A 27,253-nucleotide genomic window follows, 5' to 3' on the forward strand; every position below is an offset into this window, starting at 1 on the left:
GTCCAGGGTTATAGGGATCGGGCGGGAAAGTGGAGTTGAGGCCAAGATCAGATCATGATCTTATTGAATGGTGGAGCAGGCTCGAGGGGCCAAATGGCCTACAGCAGCTCCTATTTTTTATGTGCTTATCTTGTTCAGTGCCTCACTCAGTAAACTGTGCAGGTGTCTGTGTTCGAGACGTACTCCAGTTTTGTGCAATTAACTTTGCCCAGATGGGGTTTAACACCAGCATTCATACAATAGCAAACCAAGCATCCAGGAAGCAAGTTTCAACATTTGGACTGATCTCAATCAATCGGCCGTTAAATTCATCACAAATAATTAATTCAGATGACGGACAACAGCAAATGAGCCCCTTTCACTAATAAATACAAACTTTCCATTTGTATTATCTTCAGATTAGGCGCACGGAGAGATGAATATGAAAACTTGTGCACATACACCAGCAAACACCAATAAGTGACCTATTGCATGTACCAGCGATGCTGTGGAAAACGCACAGAATAATCCCAAATTCCTGGCACCACACTCTGCAATATCAAAGCAGCAACTTGAATGTATACAGAAAGATCATCCCAATGTGCTTCAGAGAATGGTGGAGAAATGGCAAGCAAAGCCAAAGGAGGCTGGGAGAAAAGACAAAAAAACATGGGTCAAAGAGCTCGGTTGTGAGGAGTGTCTTGAGGGAGGTGGCAAGGTTTAGGAATTCCAAGGAATGGGACCGAGGTGGTTGAAGGAGCGGACAAAAGGCCAGAACCAGGGGACTAAAGAGTATCGCAAATGTCACCTTCAGGCTGGCACCAAGCTTATGGTCTTCAGGGCTATAGTGATACCCACCCTCCTGTATGGCTCAGAGAAGTGGACCATATACAGTAGGCACCTCTAATCGCTGGAGAAATACCACCAGCGCTGCCCCTGCAAGATCCTGCAAATCCCCTGGGAGGACAGACGCACCAATGTCAGTGTTCTCGATCAGGCCAACATCACCAGCATCGAAGCACTGACCACACTCGACCAACTCCGTTGGGCGGCCCACATTGTTTGCATGCCCGACATGAGACCCCCAAAGCAAGCGCTCTACTTGGAACTCCTAAACGGCAAGCGAGCCCCAGATGGGCGGAAGAAACGTTTCAAGGACACCCTCAAAGCCTCCTTGATAAAATGCAACATCCCCACCGGCACCTGGGAGTCCCTGGCCAAAGACCACCCTAAGTGGAAGAGCAGCATCCGGGAGGGCGCTGAGCACCTCGAGTCTCATCGCCGAGAGCATGCAGAAAACAAGCGCAGGCAGTAAGCGTGCGGTAAACCAGACTCCCCGCCCACCCACCCTTTCCATCAATGACTATGTCCCACCTGCGACAGAGACCGTAATTCCCGTATTGGACGGTTCAGTCACCTGAGAACTCACTTTTGGAGTGGAAGCAAGTCTTCCTCGATTTCGAGGGACTGCCTTTAATGATTATGATGCAGTATATTTAGGCAGCCAATCACTTTTATGCCAAATATATCTACATTTATTCAGAACTTGAAAGACATCCTGATTTGAAAATATCATTTATTTTTAGCCAAATTCCTCGGGATGTGGGAGTCGTTGGCAAGGCCAGCATTTATTGCCTGTCCCTAATTGCCCTCGAGAAGGTGGTGGTAAGCCACCTTATACAAGGCTCATTGGGCCGCTTCAGAGGGTAGTTAAGAGTCAATCACATTTCTGTGCGTCTGGAGTTACCTATAGGCCCAGACCAGGTAAAGACGTCAGATTTCCTTCCCTAAAAGGGCATTAGTGAACCAGATGGGTTTTTACGACAATCCAGTAGTTTCATGGTCACCATTACTGACACTAGCTTTTTATTCCAGATACTAGCTTTTTATTCCAGATTTATTTAATTAACGGAATTTTTAAATTCCCCAGCTTATGTGGTGGGCCTCTGAATTATTGGACCAGTAGAATCATAGAATGGTTGCAGCACAGTGGGACGCCATTCTGTCTGTCGAGCCCGTGATTGTACCCTTTAGTTTATATTGCCTCTCCTCGATCCTCCTACCAAAACGTATCACTTTGCATTTTTCTGTGTTAAATTTCATCTGCCACGTGTCCGCCCATTTTACCAACGAGTCCGTCCCCCTCCCCCGCCCTTTCCCCGTAGCCCTGCAAATTTTTTTCCTTCAGGTACTTAGCCAATTCCCTTTTGAAAGCCACGATTGAGTCTGCCTCCACCACCCTCTCAGGCCGTGCATTCCAGATCCTAACCACTCGCTGCGTAAAAAAACGTTTTTCCTCATGTCGCCTTTGGTTCTCTTGCCAATCGCCCTAAATCTGTGTCCTCTGGTTCTCGACCCTTCCACCAATGGGAACAGTTTCTCTCTCTCTACTCTGTCCAGACCCCTCATGATTTTCAATACCTCTATCAAATCTTCTCTGCTCCAAGGAGAACAACCCCAGCTTCTCCAGTTTATCCACGTAACTGAAGTCCCTCATCCCTGGAACCATTCTTGTCAATCTTTGCTGCACCCTCTCTAAGGCCTTCACATCCTTCCTAAAGTGCGGTGCCCAGAATTGGACACAATCCTCCAGTTTAGGCCGAACCAGTGTTTTATAAAGGTTCATCATAATTTTCTTGCTTTTGTACTCTATACCTCTATTTGCTTTTTAAACTGCTTTCTCAACCTGCCCTGCCACCTTCAACGATTTGTGCACATATACCCCCAGGTCTCTCTGTTCATGCACCCCCTTTTAGAATTGTACCCTTTAGTTTATATTGCCTCTCCTCGTTCTTCCTATCAAAATGTATCACTTTGCACTTTTTGTCCTTAAATTTCATCAGCCACGTGTCCGCCCATTCTACCAGCCTGTCTGTGTCTTCCTGAAGTCTATCACTATCCCCCTCACTGTTCACTATACTTCTAAGTTTTGTGTCATCTGCAAATTTTGAAATTGTGCCCTGTACACCCACATCCAAGTCATTAATATATATCAAGAAAAGCAGTGGTCCCTGGGGAACACCACTGTATACCTTCCTCCAGTCCAAAAAACAACTGTTGACCGCTACTCTCTGTTTCCTGTCACTGAGCCAATTTTGTATCCATGCTGCCACTGTCCCTTTTATTCCATAAGCTTCAACTTTGCTGCCAAGCCTATGGAGGCACTTTGTCAAATGCCTTTTGGAAATCCATGTACACCATGTCAACTGCATTGCTCTCATTAACCCTCTATAATCTCATCAAAAAACTCGATCAAGCTAGTTAAACACGATTTACCTTTAACAAATCCGTGCTGGCTTCCCTTAATTAATCCACATTTGTCCAAGTGACTGTTAATTTTGTCCCGGATTATCGTTTCTAAAAGCTTCCCCACCACCGAAGTTAAACTGACTGGGTCTGTAGTTGCTGGGTTTATAGTTAAACTCTTTTCTGAACAAGGGTGTAACATTTGCAATTCTCCAGACCTCTGGCACCACCCACGTATCTATGGAGGATTGGAATATTATGGCCAATACCTCCGTGATTTCCACCTTTAGATCCATCCCATCCGGTCCTGGTGACTTATCTACGTTAAGTACAGCCAGCCTTTCGAGTACCCCCTCTATCCATCTTTATCACATCCAGTATCTCCACTACTTCCTCCTTCACTATGACTTTGCAGCATCTTCTTCCTTGATGAAGACAGATGTAAAGAACTCATTTAGTACATCAGCCTCCATAATTAGGCCTCCTTTGTGGTCGCACCTTACCTTTGACTACCCGCTTACTTTTTTATGTTTATGTGGGGGGGGGGGGGGGGGGGTCTGCTCCGGGGCTTGAGGGGAGGGGCCTGGCCCCTGGAGGCGGGTCTTGAGGGGAGGGGGTAAAGTCTGAAGGGAGGGGGAGGGGGTAAAGTCTGAAGGGAGGGGGCGGGGCTTGTTGATATGGGCGGGGCCTGTGGGTAGGGGCGGGACCTGAGAGGGGGCGGGGTCCGGGGAGTGAGAGGGGGCGGGGTCCGGGGAGTGAGAGGGGGCGGGGTCTGGGGAGTGAGAGGGGGCGGGGTCCGGGGAGTGAGAGGGGGCGTGGTCTGGGGAGCCCCCGGATGTGGGACGGTTGCCGCTCTCGGTGCCCGCGCTCCGCCGACCACCGCCCGCGGGCCCCGCACCGCGCGGACTCTCCGCGCTGCTCTCCGGGCCTCCCCCTGGCCCCGGACTCTCCCTCTCCCTCTCCTTCTTCCTCTCTGCATCCCTCCCTCTCTCTCACCTCATCGGGCGGCCGCCTCCATCAACGTCCCGACAGGCGCTACGCGCAAACCGGAAACCCGCATCAGCGCCTGCGCACATCCTCCCCGCGCGTCGCCAGCCGGGAGCTGTAGTTCCTCCCATTGCGCGTGTGCGAGACTTGGGCGCGATTTGGCCTCCCGGCCACAGGTGGCGCTGCGACCAGATGGAGTCAGGTCCTCCCCCGAGCCCCACACACACACACACGTGCCAACCCGCTCAATCTTCCTCGCCGCCATGCTCCACCTCACAGTCAACAAGCTCCCCGCTGGAGTGGAACTAAACTACAGAACCAGTGGGAACCTGTTCAACCTTCGCCGTCCCCAGGCCAGGTCCAAGACCGTCCCCAGCCTCTGTCGTCGAGATACAGTACACGGACGGTGCCTGCATCTGCGCACATTCAGAGACTGAACTCCAAGTCATCGTCAACATCTTCACCGAGGCGTACGAAAGCATGAACATCACGCTAAACATCCGTAAGACAAAGGTCCTCTACCAACCTGACCCTGCCACCCCCCCCCCCCCCAGTCATCAAGATCCACGGTGCAACCCTGGACAACGTGGACCATTTCCCATACCTTGGGAGCCTACTATCAGCAAGGGCAGACATAGACGACGAGGTTCAACACCGCCTCCAATGCGCCAGTGCAGCCTTCGGCCGCCTGAGGAAAAGAGTGTTTGAAGATCAGGCCCTCAAATCTGGCACCAAGTTCATGGTCTACAGGGCTGCAGTGATACCCACCCTCCTGTATGGTTCAGAGACGTGGACCATATACAGTAGACACCTCAAATCGCTAGAAAAATACCACCAACGATGTCTCCGCAAGATCCTGCAAATCCTCCTGGGAGGACAGACGCACCAACATTAGCGTCCTCGACCAGGCCAACATCCCCAGCATCGAAGCACTGACCACACTCGACCAGCTCCGTTGGGCGGGCCACATTGTCCGCATGCCCGACACAAGACTCCCAAAGGAAGCGCTCCACTCGGAACTCCTACACGGCAAGCGAGCCCCAGGTGGGCAGAGGAAACGTTATAAGGACACCCTCAAAGACACCCTGAGAAAGTGCAACATCCCAGCGACACTTGGGAGTCCCTGGCCAAAGACCACTCTAAGTGGAGAAAGTGCATCCGGGAGGGCGCTGAGCACCTCGAGTCTCGTCGCTGAGAGCATGCAGAAACAAGTGCAGGCAGCGGAAGGAGCGTGCGGCAAACCAGACTCCCCACCCACCCCTTCCCTCAACCACTGTCTGTCCCACCTGTGACAGGGATTGTAATTCCTGTATTGGACTGTTCGGTCACCTGAGAACTCACTTTTGGAGCGGGAGCAAGTCTTCCTCGATTCCGAGGGACTGCCGATGATGGTGATGACCCCTGGGGCTCTTCACAGCCCCCCCGCCCCCTCCCCCCACACACGCATTTTCCTGGGCTTCCTCACACACACACACACACATGTCCCCCCCCCCCCCCCCCCACACACAGACCTGGGCCTCCCCCCCCACACACACACAAACTTGTCCTCCCCACACACACCTGCGCCCCCCCCCCCCCACACACACACACACCTGGGGCTCCCTCCCCCCTCCCACACACTTGCCACCCCCCTCCACGCGCACACACACACACACACACACACACACCTGGGGCTCCCCACACAGAGCTACAGACTGACCTGCATTTCTATAGCACCTTTCCCCTTCTCAGGGCGTTTCAACGTGCTTTACAGCTAATGAAGTACTTTTGAAATATAGGAAACACAGCAGCCAGTTTGCCAAACCAGTGTTTTATATAAAGGTTTAACGTAACATCCTGGCTTTTGTACTCTATATCTCTGGTTATAAATCCCAGGATCCCGTATGCTTTATTAACTGCTTTGTTAACCTGACCAGCCACCTTCAAAGATTTGTGCGATAGCACTCCCAGGTCACTCAGATTCTGCTCCTCTTTAAAATTAACACGGGGTCAGCTTCCACTTGTACGCTGATGACATCTGGCTCTACCTCGCTACCACCTCTCTCAACCCCACCACTGCCTCTGTTTGTCAGAATGCTTGTCCGACACCCAGGCTTGGAAGAGCCATGTCTTCTCCCAGTTAAACATTAGGAAGGCTGAAGCCATCGTCTTTGGCCAATGCCAATGGAGGGGGTCCCTGGGAATGGGTCAATATTTGGAGGGGGTCGCTGGGAATGGGCCAATATTTGGAGGGGGTCGCTGGGAATGGGTCAATATTTGGAGGGGGTCGCTGGGAATGGGCCAATATTTGGAGGGGGTCCCTGGGAATGGGTCAATATTTGGAGGGGGTCGCTGGGAATGGGTCAATATTTGGAGGGGGTCGCTGGGAATGGGTCAATATTTGGAGGGGGTCGCTGGGAATGGGTCAATATTTGGAGGGGGTCGCTGGGAATGGGTCAATATTTGGAGGGGTCGCTGGGAATGGGTCAATATTTGGAGGGGGTCACTGGGAATGGGTCAATATTTGGAGGGGTCGCTGGGAATGGGCCAATATTTGGAGGGGGTTGCTGAGAATGGGTCAATATTTGGAGGGGTCGCTGAGAATGGGTCAATATTTGGAGGGGTCACTGGGAATGGGCCAATATTTGGAGGGGGTCGCTGGGAATGGGCCAATATTTGGAAGGGGTCCCTGGGAATGGCTCAGTATTTGGAGGGGGTCCCTGGGAATGGGACAATATGTCTGAGACTAAACAGACCGTTTGCAACCTCGACATTCTATTTGATTCAGAGATGAGTTTCCGACCACATATCTTCTCCATCACCAACACCATTTATTTCCACCTCTGTAACATCACCTGTCTCCAATCCTGCCTCAGCTCATCTGCTGAAACTCTCACGTATGCCTTTGTTACCTCTAGACTCAACTATTCCAAAGCTCTCCTGCCCAGCTTCCATAAACTTGAGCTCAACCAAAACTCTGCTGTCCGTATCCTAGCTCGCACCAAGTCCAGTTCACCCATCACCCCCTGTGCTCGCTGACCTACATTGGCTCCCAGTCCAGTGATGCCTCGCCCCTCCCTATCTCTGCAACCTCCTCCAGCCCTACAACCCTCCAAGATCTCTGCACTCCTCCAATTCTGCCCTCTTGCGCATCCCCGATTTCAATCGCTCCCCCATTGGCGGCTGTGCCTTCAGCTGCCTGGGCCCTAAGCTCTGGAATTCCCTCCCTAAACCTCGCTACCTCTCCCTCCTCCTTTAGGAGGCTCCTTATGTTATATATGGAGAAAGAGTCAGACTAAACACTGTGAGCTCAAAATAACGTGTGACCTTAGTCTTTTATTGCAGGTCTCCAGAGTGCCTCTCCAACCTGTGAAACTTTCTTAAATACCTGTGCTCCCAAGGGATTATGGGATCCCTTGGGACTCCAGGGGATGAGCCCTCTGGTGGCTGTACAGAGTAAATACAAGTCTACATATATAACACCTTGAAACCTACCTCTTTGACCAAGCCCCCGTCCTAATATCTCCTTATGTGGCTCGGTGTCAAATTGTGTTTGATTACGCTCCTGTGAAGCACCCTGCGACGTTTTACTGCATTAAAGGTGCTATATAAATGCAAGTTGTTCTCGGGCAGGCAGCGGAAGGAGCATGCGGCAAACCAGTCCCACCCACCCTTTCCCTCAACGACTGTCTGTCCCGCCTGTGACAGGGACTGTGGCTCTCGTATTGGTCTGTTCAGCCACCTAAGGACTCATTTTAAGAGTGGAAGCAAGTCTTCCTCGATTCTGAGGGACTGCCTATGATGATGATGATGTTCTAGGGAGTCCCTGGGAGGGTGCCAATATTTTAAAGGAAAACCTTTGCAAGGAAAATATTCTGTGGGGAAAACAGCGCCGGGTTGGGACTAACTGGAGAGCTCTTTCAAAGAGCCTGCGCAGGCACGGTGGGCCGAATAGCCTCCTTCGGTTCTGTATGATTCCAGGATTTACAAGGGCGTCAGAAAATTTTGAACGCCTCTGGTGTAAGGCGCCTCGTTTACCACGAGTGGGCAGCAAACAGGAGCAGGAGAAAGACTGATGCCAGCCTGCTGTGAAAGGGCAACTTGAGCATGAGCGGGATTGGGTGGGAAATCCCGGGATAGCCAGTCCCAGCCATCACCTTGCGGCAATTGGTGACTGCAGGATTGCGGGCATGTTGTATCGGGAAAGGTTTGCAATATATATATATTCAGGGAAAAAATATCCACCAGGTGACATGTCGGTAAAATAGTTAAAGCGGTCTGAAAATCCTCGTTCTAGAGTGCATCCCCTTTCACCAACTTCTGAACTTCAGAGAAGCTTAAAACTCAATCAAATCAAATAAAAGCTGTATTATCAAATGTTTTAATTCCGGTAAATTACAGTATGGCTAAAATGTAAAATATACAGGATTGGGAAATGGAATAATTTCCTGTACGTTGAGAAACGTATCATGTTTTAACACATAAATATTGCAACAGATCTTTTCAGTGCATTTATTTACATGCCACCGTTTTACAGGCTGCGCCCGTTCTTGAAATAAACGTGGCGGCAAATATAAACCGTTGCATGAATGACTGTGTGAAATAATTAATTGTCGAGAGCAGCTTAGGGATGTGTCTGAGAGATTGATGAGGCGTTCTGTCAATGCAACTCTTTAAAAGATTCATGCACGGTCTATTTCAAGGGGTGTGGAGTTTGCAACGCGTTTCCATCCCATCAGTTACACACACACACACACACACACAAAGGCAAGGTTGCTAACATTAGCTTACAGTCTGCGTCATCCAGATCGACTACAATGCTGTCAATTTTTAATAAACTTCATCCACCCACTTCTCTCTCTCTCTCTCTGTCCAGCCTCTTGTGTTGTGACATGGACTTGAGAAACATATGAACGAGGGCGAACAGTTAGGAACCAGCCCCTCGTCACAGCCCAGTGAACACAAGATCTCACAGATTGTGAGCTGCTGAAATTCCGCTGATCCCTTAAAACATTTTTTTTTTGGGGGTGGGGGGGGAAAGGCAGTGAACATCTATTGAGCCTCCATGTGTGTGAACAGGAACATATCCCCAAGGAGCACCAGGAACTTTGTACATGGATGATAAAAACCACACCTGCTCTGTCCTCTAGCTCAGTCTCATCGCCAGAAATCCCTGGGATTATTTCCTCAACTTCCCACAGCAACTGCTTGGAAAGAGAGAGAGGTGGAGAAAAACAACCTAAATCAGTAAAGACGGGGAAACCACAGACTGCTCTTCTCTCAGTGACCATGGAAAGCAATGCAAGGACAGAAATGTCCCTGGTTTAATAGTACTGCTAGAATATAATTGGTACTGGGAGGAAGAATACAAGGAGGACAGATTGCCCCCCTCCAGACCAGCAAAGATGCCTTTCAAAGGATTTGCAAATCTGAAGGATAAATTCTTCAAACCGGTCAAGGAGGAAGCCAAGTATACGGTGGGAGATTCGCTGGGTCATCTTCGAAGGTACAGAAACAGAATTATTTTACAAACTTCATAAAGATTTTGGAGATGCGCTGTAATATCAAGCTAGCCAGACCCCTAATCCATGCAGAGAACTGGTTATTGCTGAATAAATGTTGTAGAGATTGCAGTAAGGAGATGCCTGTGACATGTCTGAGACAGTACAATCAGACACTGCTGGGTCATGGGCTGACTGCGAGTATTTATCATTAATCAACAATATTCGTTAAAAACAAAATATTGAGACAGAAATTGGTACAGGTTAACTCTTAGCTGCTGGGGCACGCTTTGTGGAGTTTAAAAGATTTACTTCCAACACCCTGCTATTTAGCAATTTCTACCAAATGTCACTAATTAAAACCTTTCCATAAATGTTATTTTTTGTGCCCTTTTAAAAGATAATCTAATCTGGACATAACTCTGAGGCTATTTATTTCAAATAAGAACGAGATAATTTGATGCCGTTCGATTTCAGATGTTTAAAAGAAAGACTTGCATTTGTATAGCGCCTTTCATGACCACCGGACGTCCCAAAGCGCTTTACAGCCAATGAAGTGTAGTCACTGTTGTAATGTGGGAAACGCAGCAACCAATTTGCACAGAGCAAGCTCCCACAAACAGCAAAGTGACAATGGCCAGATAATCTGTTTTAGTGATGTTGGTTGAGGGATAAATATTGGCCCCAGGACACCGGGGATAACTCCCCTGCTCTTATTTCAAAGAAGCACTCCCTCAAGCACTGCTCTGGAGTGTCAGCCTAGGTTCTGTGCTCAAGTGTCTGGAGTGGGACTTGAACCCACAACCTGCTGATGCTGAGGTGAATGTACTACCCACTGAGCCATGGCACACTTGGTTCAGATATAATTTTTGTTTAATTACAAGAAATAATTAAAAGGTCCCAAGCCTGTCTGGTTAAACTTTGATATCTTCAGTCAACTATATACATTATGTTATGTGTTGGATGCTGCAACTAATGCCTTTATATATATATATACATAGAAAATGGATAGATTTGCAAGATCTCTACAGTAATGATGTTCCACAGACAAGACCCAAACTCGCAGTATAAACTAAAGTAATGATTCAATAGACATCTCAGTTTCATAATTAATAAAATGTCTGCAAAGCACCTCCTTATTAAAAAGTCTGGTAAGTGATATTACAAGAAAAAATAATAACCTTAAGATGCTACAAATAATATTTACCTTCCCATTATCATGGAATTATGGAATCATAGAAATTTACAGCACAGAAGGAGGCCATTCGGCCCATCGTGTCTGCACTGGCTGAAAAAGAGCCACCCAGCCTAATCCTATTTTCCAGCTCGAGGCCCCTAGCCCTGTAGGTTACAGCACTTCAGGTGCACATCCAAGTACTTTTTAAAATGCGGTGAGAGTTTCTGCCTCTACCACCCTTTCAGGCAGTGAGTTCCAGACCCCCACCACCCTCTGGGTGAAAAGTTTCTCCTCAACTCTCCTCTAAACCTCCTAGCAATTACTTTAAATCTATGCCCCCTGGTTATTGACCTCTCTGCTAAGGGAAATAGATCTTTCCTACCCACTCTATCCAGAACCCTCATAATTTTGACTGAGTGTATTCATTCTATGTTCATCATTATGCAGTAATGCTACAATATGTATTATTTAACTGCAACATTTTGATAGTAATAATGTCCTGGCATTATTTGAAAAGTGTCATTAACTAAAAACAATTCTCTCCATCACACACCATCTAAATAGGATTACACAGGATATATGGCACAGAAACAGGCCATTCGGCCCATCCAGTCCATGCCGGCGTTTATGCTCCACTTGAGCCTCCTCCCGTCTTTCCTCATCTAAATCTATCAGCATAACCCTCTATTCCCTTCTCCCTCATACGCTTGTCTAGCCTCCCCTTAAATGTATCGATACTATTCGCTTCAACCACTCCCTGTGGCAGCGAGTTCCACATTCTCACCACGCTCTGGGTAAAGAAGTTTCTTCTGAATTCCCAACTGGATTGCTTGGTGACTATCTTATATTGATGGTCTCTAAGTTATGCTCTTCCCCACAAGTGGAAACATTCTCTCTCTGTATCTGCTCTATCAAACCTTTCTAATTCACATTCAGGGATCAGGAATCCTACTCTGGCAAAATCAACTCAATCCAAGACTCCCTTTCACTGTCAGTGATGATAAATTAATTACTGTCGCCATGTTAATAGATGTAAATGGAAGAAGTGCTACTTTGGTGCGTGTTATAATTGCAAGCTTTCAAATGTAAAGAGAAACCTTGAGTTGCACTAATTTACCAGGGATCTGTGTCATGACAATGCAATTAAACTACCATTTTTAGTTATGATTGTGCACTGCCAGTCTCCCCCGAGAGTTTATCACTGCGAGAAGAACCATCAATCGCAATCAATGCTACTTCGATATCCATCACACATTTATTTACATTAACATCAAACAGCTTCATGCGATCAGAACTGAAATGTACGTGAAATGCATGGCGATCCATTGCAGACGTACGGCTTATGAATTATTGATTCGTTCGAGGTTTTGTCTGAGTGATTCCGTGGTTGCTATACAGGCGGGTGTCGATCCCTTATTTCAGGGGATCCACCTTGAAGACGAGAAGTCTTTTTACCTCAACATTGATAAACGCATTCATAAAACTGTTTGCTCATTTTAAAATGTGCGCTGCCGTGTAAATATTGTTGACTGCTGTAACTAACAGCTCTGCTGATGGTGTTACTTTCCATTCCAACCCAGAAATGCTGCCCCGTGTCCTAACTCGCACCAAGTCCCGCTCACCCATCACCCCCCCCCCCCCCCCCGTGCTCGCTGCCCCGTGTCCTAACTCGCACCAAGTCCCGCTCACCCATCACCCCCCCCCCCCCCCCCCGTGCTCGTTGCCCCGTGTCCTAACTCGCACCAAGTCCCACTCACCCATCACCCCCCCCCCCCCCCCCGTGCTCGTTGCCCCGTGTCCTAACTCACACCAAGTCCCGCTCACCCATCACCACCTGTGCTAGCTGCCCATGTACTAACTCGCACTGTCCTGCTCACCCATCACCACCCGTGCTCGCTGACCTACATTGGCTCCCGGTTAAACAACGTCTCGATTTCAAAATTCTCTTCCTCGAGTTCAAATCCCTCCATGGCCTCATGCCTCCCGATCTCTGTAATCTCCCCCAGCCTCACAACCCGCCCAAGATGTCTGCGCTCCTCTAATTCTGCCCTCTTGAGCATCCCTGATTATAATCACTCAACCATCGGTGGCCGTGCCTTCTGTTGACTGGGCCCCAAGCTCTGGAACTCCCTCCCTAAACCTCTTCGCCTCTCTACCTTTCGTTCCTCCTTCAAGACGCTCCTTAAAACCAACTCTTTGACCCCTGCCCTAATTTCTACTTATGTGGCTCGGTGTCAAATTATTTATCTCATCAAACTCCTGTGAAGCACCTTGGGACATTACACTACGTTAAAGGCGCTATATAAATACATGTTGTTGATGGTGATAACAAATAGGCTGGAATGGTTTGAGAAATTGATATGTCAAGCAACTGAGCTATGCTGCAATAAAGCTGGAGCAATTCTTCAATGCTATCCAAACCTGGGTATCTGTTACATTCCTGAAACCTACTCCAACCTGTGTTATTTATAATTTATACATGTGTTAGGTGTCAGCCACGGTACAGTGGGTAGCTCTCTGGCCTCTGAGCCAGAAGGTCGTGGGTTCAAGTCCATCTCCAGAGACTTGAGCAAATAATCTAGGCTGACACTCCAAGTGTAGTACTGAGGGAGCGCTGCACTGTCGGAGGGGCAGTACTGAGGGAGTGCTGCACTGTCGGAGGGGCAGTACTGAGGGAGTGCTGCACTGTCGGAGGGGCAGTACTGAGGGAGTGCTGCACTGTCGGACAGGAAATACTGAGGGAGCGCCGCACTGTCGGAGGGACAGTACTGAGGGAGCGTCGCACTGTCGGAGGGGCAATACTGAGGGAGCGCCGCATTGTCGGAGGGGCAGTACTGAGGGAGTGCTGCCCTGTTAGAGGTGCCGTTTTTTGGATGAGACGTCAAACTGAGGCCCCGTCTGCCCTCTCAGGTGAACGTAAAAGAATTCATGGCATCATTTCGAAGAAGAGCAGGGGAGTTATATCTGGTGTCCTGGGTCAATATTTATCCCTCAACCAACCATCAGTAAAACAGATAATCTGGTCATTATTACATTGCAGTTTGTGGGAGCTTGCTGTGCGCAATTTGGCTGTCGTGTTTTCTACATGACAACAGTGACTATACTTCAAAAAGTACTTAATTGGCTGTAAAGCGCTTTGGGACATCCTGAGGTTGTGAAGGGCTCTATATAAATGCAGGTTCTTTCTGCGCTAGTACTGGTGTCTTAGTCTGGTTACTGAGGCACAAGGGAATGATTTGAGATGTGAAGGAGGTGCGGAGGAGGGAGCTTGAGGCTGACCCCCTCAGTCCCAGGATTGGGCTACGAGGGGAGACCGTCGACCTCAGTACAAAACTGTGGAGTTAGCACAAACCTGCGACGTCAGGAATTACCTTGGATGATCTAAGCGAGGTGTTTAAAAGGATACAATAGGGAGGATTCAGAGAAACTGTTACGGGAGGCATTCTAATTGTATTTTTGGAAGGTTTAAAAAAGTATCGACAATGATGAACTGCGATAGTTCAGAGCTCCCCATGATTAAGCCATGAGATTTTATCTGAAGGTCTATAAACAGAAGGGGACACTGCTCTTTCACCTCTGCGGCTAGGCTTAAATCATCATCATAAGCAGTCCCTCGAAACGAGGATGACTTGCTTCCATGCCAAAAAGGGATGAGTTCACAGGTGTTTCAATGAAGGACCTAATATTCTAGGTCCTGAGCTACATGTTGAAGGGTGGAAGATGCCTGAGGGTGGATTTTTTTAACGTCTGGTGACCTTTGCACACCAGCCACCACACGCGCTTGACAGAGCTCGGCCTTTGTCCAGTGGTAAGTATTGTGTTCCTAACACAGATGAGGCTGCACACAGGGAGGTTAAAGTAACAGTGACCTCAGTCTTTAATAAGACACTCCAGAGTGAGGAACAGGCCTTAGGGGCGGCTTATATACAGTGCTCCCAAGGGATGCTCCCTGGTGGCGGAACATGGGGGTGCATGCTTTACAGATACACAACATCACTCCCCCACAAAGCCAAAGTGTAAACTATTTACAAGGTGAGGCGGTCGGGAACCTTTCTTTCCCTGGTGGACCGCCTCGGTACAAATATCTGTTCTGGTGTGTTGGCTGTGCCCTCACTGGGCTGGCATGTTGTTGGCCCTGCAGGGCTGCTGGGTGAGCCTGGCCTTGCTGGGCTGTTGGGCGTGATGGGTTCGATTTCCTGGTCCGGGGTGGTGTCGTTGATCCTTTGGGTGTGTGTTGTGGGCTCGAAAAAGGTGGTGTCTGCTGTGGGTTGATCAGGGCAGTCTGTGAACCGCAGCCTCGTTTGGTCCAGGTGCTTTCTGCAAATTTGTCCATTGTCTAGTTTGACTACAAACACCCTACTCCCTTCTTTAGCTATCACCATGCCCGTGATCCACTTGGGACCATTTTCATAGTTTAGCACATACACAGGGTCATTCAGATCAATTTCCCGTGACACAGTGGCGTGACCATCGTTTACATTTTGTTGCTGCCGCCTGCTCTCTACCTGATCATGCAGGTTGGGGTGAACCAGCGAGAGTCTGGTTTTAAGTGTCCTTTTCATGAGTAGCTCAGCCAGAGGCACCCCTATGAGCTAGTGGGGTCTCGTGCGGTAGCTGAGCAGTACTCAGGACAGGCGGGTTTGGAGTGAGCCTTCTGTGACTCGTTTAAGGCTCTGTTTGATTGTTTGTACTGCCCGCTCTGCCTGCCCATTGGAGGTTGGCTTAAACGGGGCCGAGGTGACATGTTTAATCCCATTGCGGGTCATGAATTCTTTAAATTCGGCATTGGGGAAACATGGCCCGTTGTCACTGACCAGTATGTCAGGCAGGCCGCGGGTGGCAAACATGGCCCTCAGGCTTTCAATGGTGGCGGTGGTGGTGCTTCCCGACATTATTTCACATTCAATCCATTTTGAAAAAGCATCCACCACCACCAGGAACATTTTACTGAGAAACGGGCCCGCATAGTCGACATTAATCCTCGACCATGGTCTGGAGGCCCAGGAACACAAACTTAGTGGTGCCTCTCTGGGCACGTTGCTCAACTGAGCACACACGCTGCATTGCCGTACACAGGACTCTAAGTCAGAGTCGATACCGGGCCACCACACGTGGGATCTGGCTATCGCTTTCATCATTACTATACCCGGGTGTGTGCTGTGGAGATCTGAGATGAATGTCTCCCTGCCCTTTTTTGGTAGCACTACGCGGTTACCCCACAACAGGCAGTCTGCCTGAATGGACAGCTCGTCCTTTTGCGCTGGAATGGCTTGATTGGCTCTTGCATTTCAACGGGGATGCTGGCCTAGCTCCCATGCAGTACCCAATTTTTTACTAGGGACAGCAGAGGATCTTGGCTGGTCCAAATCCTAATCTGGCGGGCCGTGACAGGTGATTTATCATTTTAAAACGCTTCCATGACCATCAACAAATTTGCGGGCTGCGCCACCATCAACAAGTTTGCAGGCTGCGCCATTTCCACCCCCGTGGTGGGCAATGGTAGCCGACTGAGAGCATCCACACAGTTCTCGGTGCCTGGCCTGTGGCGGATGGTATAGTTATACGCTGATAGCGCGAGTGCCCACCTTTGTATGCGGGCTGAGGCATTAGTATTTATCCCCCTTGTTTTCAGCGAACAGGGATATGAGGGGCTTGTGATCGGTTTCCAGCTCAAATTTGAGGCCAAACAGGTACTGATGCATTTTCTTTACCCCGAACACACACGCTAATGCCTCTTTCTCAAGCATGCTGTAGGCCCTCTCGGTCTTAGACAGGCTCCTGGAGGCATAGGCGACAGGTTGCAACTTCCCCGTAACATTAGCTTGTTGTAATACAACCCGACTCCGTACGACAACGCATCACATGCTAGCACGAGTCTTTTACACGGGTTATACAATACAAGCAGTTTGTTGGAGCATAAAATGTTTCTGGCTTTCTCAAAAGCAATTACTTGGTTTTTTCCCCATACCCAGTTCTCACCTTTACGCAATAACACATGTAGGGGCTCTAAGAGGGTGCTTAACCCCGGTAGGAAGTTACAAAAATAGTTGAGGAGTCCCAGGAACGACCGCAACTCCATGACATTCTGTGGCCTGGGCGCGTTCCTGATAGCCTCTGTCTTGGCGTCTGTGGGCGGAATGCCGCCCGCCACGATCTTTCTCCCCAAAAACTCCACTTCTGTTGCCATGAAGACGCATTTCGACCTCTTCAGCTGCAGCCCTACGCGATTCAGTCGCTGGAGGACCTCCTCCAAGTTTTGTAGGTGCTCAATGGTGTCGCGATCCATGACCAATATGTCGTCCAAAAACCACCGTGCGTGGTACCGACTTGAGTGGGCTCTCCATGTTTCTCTGGAAGATCGCTGCAGCCGACCGAATTCCAAACGGGCATCTGTTGTAGGTGAACAGTCCCTTGTGTGTGTTGATGCAGGTGAGGCCCTTCAAAGACTCCTCCAGCTCCTGCGTCATGTAGGCCGAAGTCAGGTCGAGCTTGGTGAACATCTTGCCTCCTGCCAGCGTCGCAAATAGGTCGTCTGATTTAGGTAGCGAGTATTGGTCCTGTAACGAGAAACGATTAATAGTTACTTTATAATCGCCGCAAATCCTGACCGTGCCATCACTTTTGAGTACTGGAACAATCGGGCTGGCCCACTCACTGAATTCTACTGGGGAGATGATACCCTCGCGCTGCAGCCTGTCCAGCTCGATTTCCACTCTCTCCCTCATCATGTGAGGTACCGCTCGCGCCTTGTGGTGAATGGGTCGTGCCTCTGGGACCAAGTGGATCCGCACCTTCACCCCGGAAAACTTTCCAATGCCTGGCTGAAAAAGGGAAGAAAAATTGTTAAAAACCTGGGTACATGAGGCCTCATTGACATGTGATAGCGCTCGGATGTCATCCCAGTTCCAGTGGATTTTGCCCAGCCAGCTCCTTCCAAGCAGTGTGGGGCCATCGCCCGGGACAATCCAGAGTGGCAGTTCGTGCACCATGCCCTCGTAGGTGACCTTGACCATGGCACTGCCCAGGACAGTGATGAGCTCTTTGGTGTACATTCTCGTGTGGATGGGCTCAGGGCTGGTCTGAGTGCCTTGTTGCACCACAGTCTCTCAAACATCTTTTTACTCATGATGGATTGGCTAGTGCCAGTGTCCAGTTCCATGGCTACTAGTAAGCCATTCAATTTTAGCATTATAGGTGGACATTTCGTCGAAAATGTGTGCACCCCGTGTACTTCAGCATCTGCCTCCTCTCTCTGAGGCTCGAAATTGCTTTGATCCACCATGGACCGATCTTCCTCTGCCACATGGTGGTTAGCAGATTTTGCAGAGCTTGCAGCACGTTTGCAAGCTTGTTGGAGGTGCCCCATTGTTCCACAGCTCTTGCAAACATATCCTTTGAAGTGGCATGAATAGGCTGAATGGAAGCCTCCACAATGCCAACAAGCTGTGAATTGCCTTGCATTCATCCTTTGTTAGGGACTCTGAGCCATCTGGGTCACCTGCGGCCTGCTGGCAGTTGCAGACTCGTGGTTTCTGCCCTATACATTTCTGCTCGCAAACACAGTTCCAGTTAATTTATGAACATCGCGAGCACTTGTGTGCTGAGAGATTTGTTTGGTGTTATCACTGGTGGACATAAACACCTGTGCTGTCGCAATGGCCTTACTGAGGGTTGGTGTCTCTACAGTCAAAAGTTTTCGTAGGATGGTCTCGTGGCCAATGCCCAGTACAAAAAAGTCTCTGAGCATCTGCTCCAGGTAGCCATCAAACTCACATTGTCTTGCAAGTCGCCTTAGCTCGGCGATGTAGCTCGCCAATTCCTGACCTTCAGATCGCTGGCACGTGTAAAACCGATACCTCGCCATCAGCACGCTCTCCCTCAGATTAAGATGCTCCCGAACCAGTGTACCCAACAACTCATACGACTTATCTGTGGGTTTCACTGGAGCCAGAAGATTCTTCATGAGGCTGTAGGTCGGTGCCCCGCAGACCGTGAGGAGGACCGCTCTCCTTTTTGCAGCGCTTCCTTCTCCGTCCAGCTCGTTGGCTTCAAAGTACTGGTCTAGCCGTTCGACATAGGCTTCTCAGTCCTCACCCTCCGAGAACTTCTCCAGGATGCCCACAGTTTACTGCATCTCTGCGTTGGATTTGTATACTCGTCGCCAGTTATTGTGTTCCTAACACAGATGAGACTGCACACAGGGAGGTTAAAGTAACAGTGACCTCAGTCTTTATTAAAACACTCCAGAGTGAGGAACAGGCCTTAGGGGCCGGCTTATATACCGTGCTCCCAAGGGATGCTGGGATCCCTTGGGACTTCAGGGGATGCGCTCCCTGGTGGCGGAACATGGGTGCATGCTTTACAGATACACAACAGCAAGGGTTAACCAGGACGACTGGAGACCAGCTCTGCTGCACGAACCTAGTGCGCATACATGTATCGCAGTGTGGGCTGGCCCATGCTGCCCCTGAGCCCTCGCCTCGCCTGGGCCTTGAACACTAGCCTCTCGTGGGCCCCGATCACATCCCTCTACGAACTCTTTGCCGCTCCTTCGCCCCGACCTCGCCGCTCCTGCTGTGCCTGCCCACACTGTAGTCAGCCGTCGCCCTCCTGCAGCAGCACGCGCTGCTCCCTATACCACCGCACGCTGCTCCCTCCAATGGCCTCGGCCTGTTGATGGCTTCAATACTACACAGCTCGCTGCAGCTGATGATTTGTCTTTCTTAAGAACATAAGAATTAGGAGCAGGAGTAGGCCATTCGGTCCCTCCGCCATTCAATAAGATCTTCGACCTCAACTCCGCTTTCCCGCCCGATCCCCATGCCCCTTAATTCCTCTCGAGTCCACAAATCTAGCGATCTCTGTCTTGAATTTATGTATCAGCTTCCGCAGCCTTCTGGGGCAGAGTATTCCAAAGATTCACAGCCCTCTGAGTGAAGAAATTCCTCCTCATCTCAGTCCTAACTGGCCGACCCCTTATCCTGAGACTGTGACCCCTGGTTCTAGACTCTCCAGCCCGGGGGGGAAACATCCTCTCAGCATCTACCCTGTCGATCCCCCTCAGTATCTTGCATGTTTCAATCAGATTCTGCTCAGGAAGTAGCTCCTGCGTATCTCAGCCTAGATCCTCTTGTGCACAGATCCGTTGCACAGACACGGTAATTATTCACCACAAACTACTGACAGGAAGGTCAGTAACCAGAGAGACACAGATTTAAGATAATTGGCAAAAGAACCAGAGGGGGAGATGAGGAGGAATGTTTTTACGCAGCGAGTTGTTGTGATCTGGAACACGCTGCCTGAAAGGGCGGTGGGAGCAGATTCAATAGTAACTTTCAAACGGGAATTGGATAAATACTTGGAAAAAGTAAAAAATTAGCAGGGCTGTGGGGAAAGAGCAGGGGGGGGGGGCTTTCACAGAGCCGGCTCAGGCATGATGGGCCGAATGGCCTCCCCCCTGTGCTGTGTGATTCTGTGAGTCTAATTGAATGCTGCAATGACTGAACTGTAGGGTCACTCTGGATGGCCCTCAGAAGGGCTCAATGGCCTCCCTCATCCGTTAGTGTCTTGTGATCTGAGCTGGGAAGGGGGATGGGGGATTGGGGGATGGGGGTTTGGGGGAGATATGGGGGGATGGGGGTTTGGAGGAGATGTGGGGGATTGGGGGATGGGGGGAGATTTCTGCTGCGAGCTATGTGTCACGAAAGGAACGGGTTCACAATTCCATTACACACAGCGTGCGGATAAAATGATTCCCCCAGCATGAACACAATGGGAACTCAGTGATATCACGGCGATGAGAATCCTGCTGAAATGTATTGAGGAACTTGCTGTTATACAGGATCTTTAATGACCTCAGGACGTCCCACAGCTCTTTGCAACCAATGAACTAGGTTTTTTATTGTTGAAGTCTAGTCACTGTAGTAATGTAGAGGAATACGGTGACTGATTCACACTCAGCAAGATCCCACAAACAAGAATGAGATAAATAGCCAGATCATTTGTTTTCTAGTGATGTTGGTTGAGGGATAAATATTGGCCAGGACACTGGGGTGAACTTCTCTGCTCTTCTTCAAAATAGTGCCGTGGGATCTTTTACACTCACCAGAACAGGCAAGCAAGTTCTCAGTTTAGCATCTCACCTGAAAGACGGCACCTCCGACAATGCAGCACTCCCTCTGTACTACTGTCAAGTGCCAGCTTAGATTATGTGCTGGCTCTGTTACGATATATAGTATATCAAGAGTTATGTTCTATCCTCCGTAAACTTGAGGTCATCCAAAACTCGGCTGCCCGTGTCCTAACTCACACCAAGTCCCGTTCACCCATCACCCCCTGTGTTCGCTGACCTACATTGGCTCCCGGTTAAGTAATGCCTCGATTTCAATATTCTCATCCTTGTTTTCAAATCCCTCCATGGCCTCACCCCTCCCTATCTCTGTAACCTCCTGCAGCCCAACAACCCTCTGAGATCTCTCCGTTCTCCAATTCTGGACTCTTGAATATCCCTGATTATAATCACTCCGCCATTGGTGGCCGTACCATCAGATGCTTGGGATCTGGAATTCCCTCTCTAAACCTCTCCGGCTCTCTACCTCTCTCTCCTCCTTTAAGACCCTCCTTAAAACCGACCTCTGACCAAACTTTTGCTCACCTGTCCTCATATCTCCTTATGTGGCTTGATGTCAAATTTTGTCTGATTACAAAGTGTTTTGGGTCATTTTTACTGCGAAAAAGGCAAGTTGTTGTTGTAGCAGATATGACAACAAAGAAACAGGCTGTTCGACCCATCCACTCCGTGTTGGTGTTCATTCCCCACAGGAGCAGTGTCCTAATCCCATGTACCCGCCCTTTTCCCACATCCCTTCATCCCCTTTTATTCAACCATCTATCTCACGTATTCTTCAATGCTGACATTAACTCTGCTTCAATCACTAACTCCGCCCGTGAATTCCTCAGCCGCACATCCCTCGGTGTGAAATAGTTTCTCCCGCTCTCTGTCCTAAATCTTTTACATTTAATTTTGTACCTTGCTCCCACAGGAAACAGCCTGTTTCTCTCTGCTCTGTCCCATCTCTTCATAACATTAAACATCGTCAAACTCTACAAAGACTGAGCCTCTACAGCCCTCTGGGTCAGAGAATTCCAAAGATTCACCACCCTCTGAGTGAAGAAGTTTCTCCTCATCTCAGTCCTAAATGGCCGACCCCTTATTCTGAGACCGTGACCCCTGGTTCTAGACTCCCCGGGCAGGAGAAACATCCTCCCTGCATCTACCCTGTCGAGCCCTGTAAGAATTTTGTATGTTTCAATGAGATCACCTCTCATTCTTCTAAACTCCAGAAAATATAGGCCTCGTCTACTCAATCTCTCCTCATAGGACAACCCCCCTATCCCAGGAATCAGTCTGGTGAACCTTCGTTACACTCCCTCTATGGCAAGTGTATCCTTCCTTAGGTAAGGAGACCAAAACTCTACACAATACTCCGGGTGCGGTCTCACCAGGGCCCTATATAATTTCAGTAAGACGTCTTTACTCTTATACTCAAATTTGTAATAAAGGCCAATATACCATTTGCTTTCTTAATCACTTGCTGTACCTGCATGTTAACTTTCAGTGATTGGTGTACAAGGACACCCAGGTCCCTCTGAACACCAACATTTCCCAATCTCTCACCATTTAAAAAAATACTCTGCTTTTCCATTTTTCCTACCAAAGTGGATAACTTCACATTTCTAAGCATTATATTCCATTTGCCATGTTCTTGCCCACTCACTTAGCCTGTCGATAGCCCCTTGAAGCCTCTTTGCATCCTCCTCACAACTTACATTCCCACCTAGCTTTGTATCACCAGCAAACTTGGATATACAGGTATTACATTCGGTCCCCTCGTCCAGATAATTGATATAGTTCCCATTGTGACAACGTGAAGCTTTCCGTGATTTGCTGCTAAATTTGATCCTCTGTGTTCTGTGCTTGCTGTTACCCCCTCCAGAGCTGTGGATGGCACCAATGTGGAGGAGGAGGAAGAAATTGAGTTGAATGAAGATGGCCAGCCGGTGAAGAGCGAGGTGCTGAGGCAGCCGTTTTGTGACTGCCACTGCTTCGGGATGCCCAAGCGTTACATGATCGCCATCATGAGCGGTCTTGGCTTCTGCATCTCCTTCGGCATCAGGTGCAACCTGGGCGTGGCCATAGTGGAGATGGTCAACAACAACACCGTCTATGTAAACGGCAAAGCAGAGATTGAGGTAGGTGTAACGCACACTAGGTAAACCCTCAGATGGGCATCTAACGAAGGGCGGAAAAGATGGGAAATACATGGCGTGTTGTTATGTGGGTGTAACGTTACGTGACGATTTCATGTCAAGAAGGGAGCCTAGAATTTTAAGGTGGGGCTAATGTGATGCCAGAAGGTTGCTGGCTGTTGTTGAAGAGCAAGAGGTTGCCTGGGCCAAAGAGGCCAAACAGTCATTCAACGTTAGGCCCCAGTGCAGGCCCACAACACAACCTGCCCCTGCTCTCAGCAAATCCAAGGTGCCAATGGCCCCATTCATCATAGATACCTTTAAGGGGAAGCGGGATAATCACATGAGGGAGAAAGGAATAGAGAGATATGTTGATGGTGTGAGATGAAGGAGGGTGGGAGGAGACTCGTGTGGAGCATGGAGCTGTTGGGCCAAATGGCCTGTTTCTGGTCTGTAGATTCTATGTAATCTATGTAATGCTTCTGTTGAGGTTCCTGGGGTAGCCCAGGAATACCCCACAGATTCACTGCCAAACTGGTGCCACGACATAAGGCAAAGCGGGGAGTGGGTGCACAGAACGAGCTCCCACCCTCTCGAGATGCAATTTGCTGGGTAGCGATAATAAGGCGGGAAACCCCGGGTGGGTCTAGGTTTCCAGCCCTCCCCCCTGTTTCTCCCTCCCCCCATTTCCACCCCTCCTGCTGGAATTGCCAATTCATGCACAGTCCCTCCGTTAACTCCACCAATTGGGCTCCAGGATCGGCAGGGATTTGGCCGGTTCGGATCCCAGCATTACCCCATGAGTTCCCACGGAAAGGTGTTGGTGGCTGTCACAGGAGGGGCTGTGGCCGGGGGAGCTGGGACCAAAGCTCAATGAGTTTTTGGCACTATGTTTGCACCAGGCAGCCACACCTAAGTTTTGAAAATTCACGTGATGTGGGCGTCGCTGACAAGGCCAGCATTTATTGCCCATCCCTAATTGCTCCTTGAGAAGGTGGCGGTGAGCCGCCTTCTTGAACCGCTGCAGTCCGTGTGGCGAAGGTGCTCCCACAGTGCTGTTAGGGAAGGAGTTCCAGGATTGTGACCCAGCGACGATGAAGGAACGGCCGATATATTTCCAAGTGAGAATGGTGTGTGACTTGGAGGGGAACGTGGAGGTGGTGGTGTTCCCATGTGACCGCTACCCTAATCCTTCTAGGTGGTAGAGATCACGGGTTTGGGAGGTGCTGCCGAAGAAGCCTTGGCGAGTTGCTGCAGTGCATCTTGTAGATGGTGCACACTGCAGCCACGGTGCGCCGGTGGTTGAGGGAGTGAATGTTGAAGGTGGTGGATGGGGAGCCGATCAAGTGGGCTGCTTTGTCCTGGAAGGTGTCGAACTGCTTGAGTGTTGCAGGAGCTGCACTCATCCAGGCAAGTGGAGAGTATTCCATCACACTCCTGACTTGTGCCTTGTAGATGGTGGAAAGGCTTTGGGGAGTCAGGAGGTGAGACACTTGCCGCAGAATACCCAGCCTCTGACCTGCTCTTGTGGCCACAGTATTTATGTGGCTGGTCCAGTTAAATCTTAAAAATAATAAGAGGTGAAATCCACGACAAAGAATAATTCCCATGAAATATCACTGTTGAGGCATGTTTAAGAGGTAGGTTACCACTTCATTTGAGTACACGTTTAGTGAACATTCAAACCACCCAATATTAGCCAGACACTTCCCTTTATCAGCTACTTCTGATAATATGGAGAAAAGGTTGTCCAAGCTTGTTGTACTGATGGGCTACTGATAAAGTTTAAATCCCCGCATCTGTCTCAGGTGTCTGATTCACCATTGAGGCAACAGGGCTTGGATCAGCCCTTTCCAAAACCTTCAGAGGGTGAGAAATGCAAGCAAAACTGAGTTTGAGTGGCCTGGGCTTCAAGGGCTGGACTGGCATTGACCAAGGTACTCATTCTGGACACCCCTTTACTAGAAGTAGGTTCCCATTATTTCATATTCATCGGCAGCACCTCCCAAACTAGCGACCTCTACCACCTAGAAGGACAAGGGCAGCAGGCGCATGGGAACACCATCACCTCCACGTTCCCCTCTGAGTTACACACACCGTCCCGACTTGGAAATAAATCGGTTGTTCCTTCCATCGTCACTGGGTCAAAATCCTGGAACTCCCTCCCTAACAGCACCTTCACCACACGGGGGCTCGACAAGATGGATGCAGAGAGGATATTTCCACTCACAGGGGAAACTAAAACTAGGGGGCATAGTCTCAGAATAAGGGGCCGCCCATTTAAAAGTGAGATGAGGAGGAATTGCTTCTCTCAGAGGGTTGTAAATCTATGGACTTCTCTGCCCCAGAGAGCTGTGGAGGCTGGGTCATTGAATAAATTTAAGGCGGAGCTAGACAGAGTTTTGGGCGATAAGGGAATAAAGGGTTATGGGGAGCGGGCTGGGAAGTGGAGCTGAGTCCATGACCTTATTAAATGGTGGAGCAAGCTTGATGGGCCAAATGGCTGACTCCTGTTCCTATTTCTTATGTTCTTATGGGACTGCAGCGGCTCAAGGCGGCGGCTCACCACCACCTTCTAGCGAGGCCACATCTGGGACACTGCGTGCAGTTTTGGTTTCCATATTTACGAAAGGATATACTTGCTTTGGAGGCAGTTCAGAGAAGGTTCACTAGGTTGATTCCGGAGATGAGGGGGTTGATTTATGAGGAAAGGTTGAGTAGGTTGGGCCTCTACTCATTGGAATTCAGAAGAATGAGAGGTGATCTTATCGAAACGTATAAGATTATGAGGGGGCTTGACAAGGTGGATGCAGAGAGGATGTTTCCACTGATGGGGAGACTAGAACTAGAGGGCATGATCTTAGAATAAGGGGCCGCCCATTTAAACCTGAGATGAGGAGAAATTTCTTCTCTCAGAGGGTTGTGGATCTGTGGAATTCGCTGCCTCAGAGAGCTGTGGAAGCCGGGACATTGAATAAATTTAAGACAGAAATAAACAGTTTCTTGAATGATAAGGAAATAAGGGGTTATGGGGAGCGGGCGGGGAAGTGGACCTGAGTCCATGATCAGATCAGCCATGATCGTATTAAATGGCAGAGCAGGCTCGAGGGGCCGTATGGCCTACTCCTGCTCCTATTTCTTATGTTTTTATGTTCTCAAGGGCAATTAGGGATGGCAATAAATGCTGGGTTTGCCAGCGATGCCCACATCCTGAGAATGAATTAAAAAAATATATTAAACTGCTTTGACAGATTGTTCCTGGAAGATATCTCAGCTGATTCCAAGTTTAACTGGTGTAGGAAATGATTCACACAACCTAATTTGTGCAATGCAATAGTGATTTCCAAAAGGGGACTCTGGGAGCTGCTAATTATGAACCGTGGTGTTATAAATATCTGGCAGCAAGTTAGTGACCGGTTAGAGGCGGGAATGAAAGATGCGGCAAGTAACCCAATCATAAGTACGCAGGTGTGTGGGTTTGTAAGACATGAAAGAGCAGGAACCAGGCAGCGTTTATAAATTTCACTGAATCGTTAATTCACTTACTCTCGCTTTAATGAGATTTGCTGAGATGTTAGTGGAATCAAAGGCTGCCTGTTGGGCACTGGCGTGTTTTATCTGGAGCGGGCTGAGAGGGAGAGCAGCTGTTGGATGCAGCACTTTGGTCAGGCTGCGCTTTATATCAGTGGCTGCTGGCTTTAAACCGTGATCTGATTAAACGCAATAACATGGTGAGCAGATATGACAAGGGCCGCAGTAATTCTGCCCATTTCCCTCCTCTCTCTCTCCCTCCAGAAACCGCAATTCAACTGGAACCCGGAGATAGTGGGGCTGATCCATGGCTCCTTTTTCTGGGGGTATATTGTAACCCAAATCCCAGGGGGATTCATCTCCAACAAGTTTGCTGCAAACAGGTAAGAACTTTAAGAGATAGGAGCAGGAGTAGGCCATTCGGCCCCTCTAGCCTGCTCCACTGTTCAATAATAGGGTACGGTAGCACAGTGGTTATGTCACTGGACTAGTCATCCAAAGAGCTGGACTAATGACCTGGAGACGTGAGTTCAAATCCCACCACGGCAGCTGGGGAATTTAAATTCAATTAAATAAGTCGGGAATAAAAAAAAACTAGCATTAG

At 49.2% G+C, this 27,253-nt stretch overlaps 2 protein-coding genes across 4 annotated transcripts in view; one reads left to right on the forward strand and one right to left on the reverse strand.

Annotated features, from left to right (window-relative positions):
- Positions 1–4,273, reverse strand: part of fgfr1op2 (FGFR1 oncogene partner 2) — a 34,688-nt gene extending 30,415 nt beyond the window's left edge. Inside the window, exon 1 of one of the 3 annotated variants that reach the window (XM_070901551.1) lies at positions 4,222–4,273. The gene's annotated coding sequence lies outside the window, so the exon portion shown is untranslated. Of the gene's footprint in view, positions 1–3,494; positions 3,596–3,728; positions 3,749–4,221 lie in introns of those variants that run through there. The other 2 variants (XM_070901553.1, XM_070901552.1) reach the window with 2 other exon arrangements.
- Positions 4,274–9,229: 4,956 nt separating this feature from the next.
- slc17a8 (solute carrier family 17 member 8) overlaps positions 9,230–27,253 on the forward strand; it is a 74,065-nt gene continuing 56,041 nt past the window's right edge. Inside the window, exons 1-3 of the mRNA XM_070901554.1 lie at positions 9,230–9,697; positions 22,866–23,121; positions 26,914–27,032. Of these exons, the coding sequence (XP_070757655.1) occupies positions 9,597–9,697; positions 22,866–23,121; positions 26,914–27,032 (476 nt within the window). The 5' untranslated portion in view covers positions 9,230–9,596. The remainder of the gene's footprint in view (positions 9,698–22,865; positions 23,122–26,913; positions 27,033–27,253) is intronic.

This window comes from Pristiophorus japonicus, chromosome 15 (genome assembly GCF_044704955.1).
Source record: "Pristiophorus japonicus isolate sPriJap1 chromosome 15, sPriJap1.hap1, whole genome shotgun sequence".
In the NCBI taxonomy this organism is placed as follows: domain Eukaryota; kingdom Metazoa; phylum Chordata; class Chondrichthyes; family Pristiophoridae; genus Pristiophorus; species Pristiophorus japonicus.